Source organism: Glossina fuscipes, unplaced genomic scaffold (genome assembly GCF_014805625.2).
Source record: "Glossina fuscipes isolate IAEA_lab_2018 unplaced genomic scaffold, Yale_Gfus_2 2, whole genome shotgun sequence".
Taxonomy (NCBI): Eukaryota; Metazoa; Arthropoda; class Insecta; order Diptera; family Glossinidae; genus Glossina; species Glossina fuscipes.
The window spans coordinates 10,256,949-10,259,087 of record NW_023998416.1 but is presented as its reverse complement, the minus strand read 5'-3'; the positions used below and the strand labels follow the sequence as shown (position 1 = coordinate 10,259,087).

General features: G+C 35.3%; 1 protein-coding gene across 1 annotated transcript; it reads right to left on the bottom strand.

Annotated features, from left to right (window-relative positions):
* LOC119633645 (protein farnesyltransferase/geranylgeranyltransferase type-1 subunit alpha) lies at positions 1-1,299 on the bottom strand. Its single transcript, XM_038027287.1, has 3 exons — positions 1,022-1,299; positions 605-959; positions 1-538 (listed from the first exon to the last, which is right to left on the bottom strand). Exons 1-3 carry the CDS (start codon positions 1,158-1,160, stop codon positions 49-51), a joined length of 984 nt encoding a protein of 327 aa, XP_037883215.1. The 5' UTR covers positions 1,161-1,299; the 3' UTR covers positions 1-48.
* Between the last annotated feature and the right edge of the window lie 840 nt (positions 1,300-2,139).

The window sequence follows — 2,139 nt, the reverse complement described above, 5'->3', positions numbered from 1 at the left end:
GATTTAATATTTTTCTTGTAATTAATATTTAAGTAGAGTTTTTTACCTTCACAATTGATTTGAGTCCAGTTTCGATTTTAATTGTTCAGCTATATATTGCCAATATTTACGCCTGATAATGTCATGTTTCTTGGCCATATCATCACATAATGTATAAACTTTTCTGGCTAAAGTTTGCCTTGCGTTAGAATCCCCTGCCGTCAAGCACTGCTCGCTATATAAATCAATTAAAAATGCCAATAGATATGGAGACCTAGACCCGCTGTTATAAAGTTCTTCACTGAATTCCAATACTTCGGGATATTGATCTAAAGCGGTTGTTCCACTCTGACGCAAAACCCCCTTGAGATAATTCCACGCACTTTCATTGTTTTTCACAACACGTATACGATTCACAGCGTACTGGAGCTCACGTTGTATAACTTCTGTGGTAAAACCGAAATGTTTTACAACAAAAAAACGTTGATTCCAGGCAGAATTATTACGTATGTCTTCAGCGATTAAACGATCTACAAAAGCCAACTCATTATCAAAGAGGCTGGAGAGTAATGCAAGATACAAAAAGATTCCTTAAAAATATTTAGCCAGAGTACAAAAAACATACTTAAACGTTGTAATAGCCCATTGACGATGTTGCCAAGCATGATAGTTTTTGGCGTCTACAGACAATGCATTTTCTGTTAGTTGTAATTCCTTTGAGGCATCATTTAACATTTCCACAATAACGCGGCGATGATGCCAAACTTGATAATTTTTAGCATTATCCAAAATAACTTCCTCAATGTAATCAAGCTCTTGATGCAGGTCACTACCTAGTTCTCTCAAAATATCCCGACGGTACTGCCATACCGTGTAATTAGCAGGATTCAAGCGTAATGCGTCCGTTGTCAATTCTAAAGCTCTAGGTGACTTTTCTTTGTGAGCTAGTATTGCACGAAAATAATCATACACTTCACGAACTGAAAGTCATTTATAGCCGTAAGCCTAATAGTTTTACTTTAATCTCACATATTTTACATACATTTTGCGCTATAGCTTATAGCCACAACTGGATTTTTGTCATCGTCATCTTGCTGTATAGGAGTCACATCGGCCCATTCATTTCTCTCACTGTATGGAATCCATTCGGTTGACCATTCCTCGTCGCCGCTATCAGACATCTTAATCTTACTTAACGCTAAAAGTTACCCGATTATATTTTGAGATGCACTTTAGCAATAATTGAACCCGATATCTCCGCTTCTAAAGGAATTGAACAGCGCTATGAACAACAAATGTCTGCACGTTCTGCGTTATTCTCTTGTTATCAACTACGAACAGGTGACAATAGCTTACAGTGTTGCCATCATCACATTAATCATAATACACAAAGTTTTTGCCTTTTGCCGGAATTTCGGAAAGCTTTCATGTTTTCATTAAACTAATTCAATTAAATTCAAAAATTAATGAATCAGATTTAAATGTTCGTCTTTGCAAACTGGAAATCCACTAAAATCTACTCACCCTACTACGTTAGTCTGAATATCCTTCACACGCGTAACGTTGAGTTATTCCAATAAAATACAGCAAAATAGCTGCATGGGGTGCAAGCATTTTTATCATACGATAAGTTAATAGAAGTCTTAAGACATTTTTGGATAAATATTATTATATCCTACACCACTTTCTGTAGGCGTTATATTACCTTTGTGTCGATGCATACAATAGCCTGAGTTTGTGCGTCCGTATGTAAAACGCAGAAGGGCTTAAGATAGACCTACCTTTTATTATACTCATCGATGTATACTTTACAGAGTCTCTGAAGCTTTCTTTTGCGTGTTACTTACAGCGGTAAGAATAGAAACGAGAGTCATTTACTTCAGGGCTTTATTTTGAAACGTTCCTTCTTTTCTTTTTTTGTATAAATAAATTATTGAAAACTGAATTGAGCTTACAATGAGCAGAATTAGTTTTGCGGAGATAAAAATATGAGATGTTCACTAATTATTTTCAATAATTTTCTAAAAGTTTTATAATAAATTTATTATTTGGCCATGTATATTGTAGAAAATTTTTTTATCGACATTCTGAAGTACGGTGCAGGAAAGGCCGTCCATCCGTCCTTGTGGAATTTTCTTATCAAATTTGTTCGCAACAAAT

Coding starts and splice junctions, on each gene's coding strand:
- LOC119633645 (XM_038027287.1), bottom strand. CDS start 1,160: ATGTCTGATAGCGGCGACGAGGAATGGTCAACCGAATGGATTCCATAC. Junction 960..1,021: donor TATAAGCTATAGCGCAAAAT/GTATGTAAAATA, acceptor AATGACTTTCAG/TTCGTGAAGTGTATGATTAT. Junction 539..604: donor TGGGCTATTACAACGTTTAA/GTATGTTTTTTG, acceptor ATTACTCTCCAG/CCTCTTTGATAATGAGTTGG.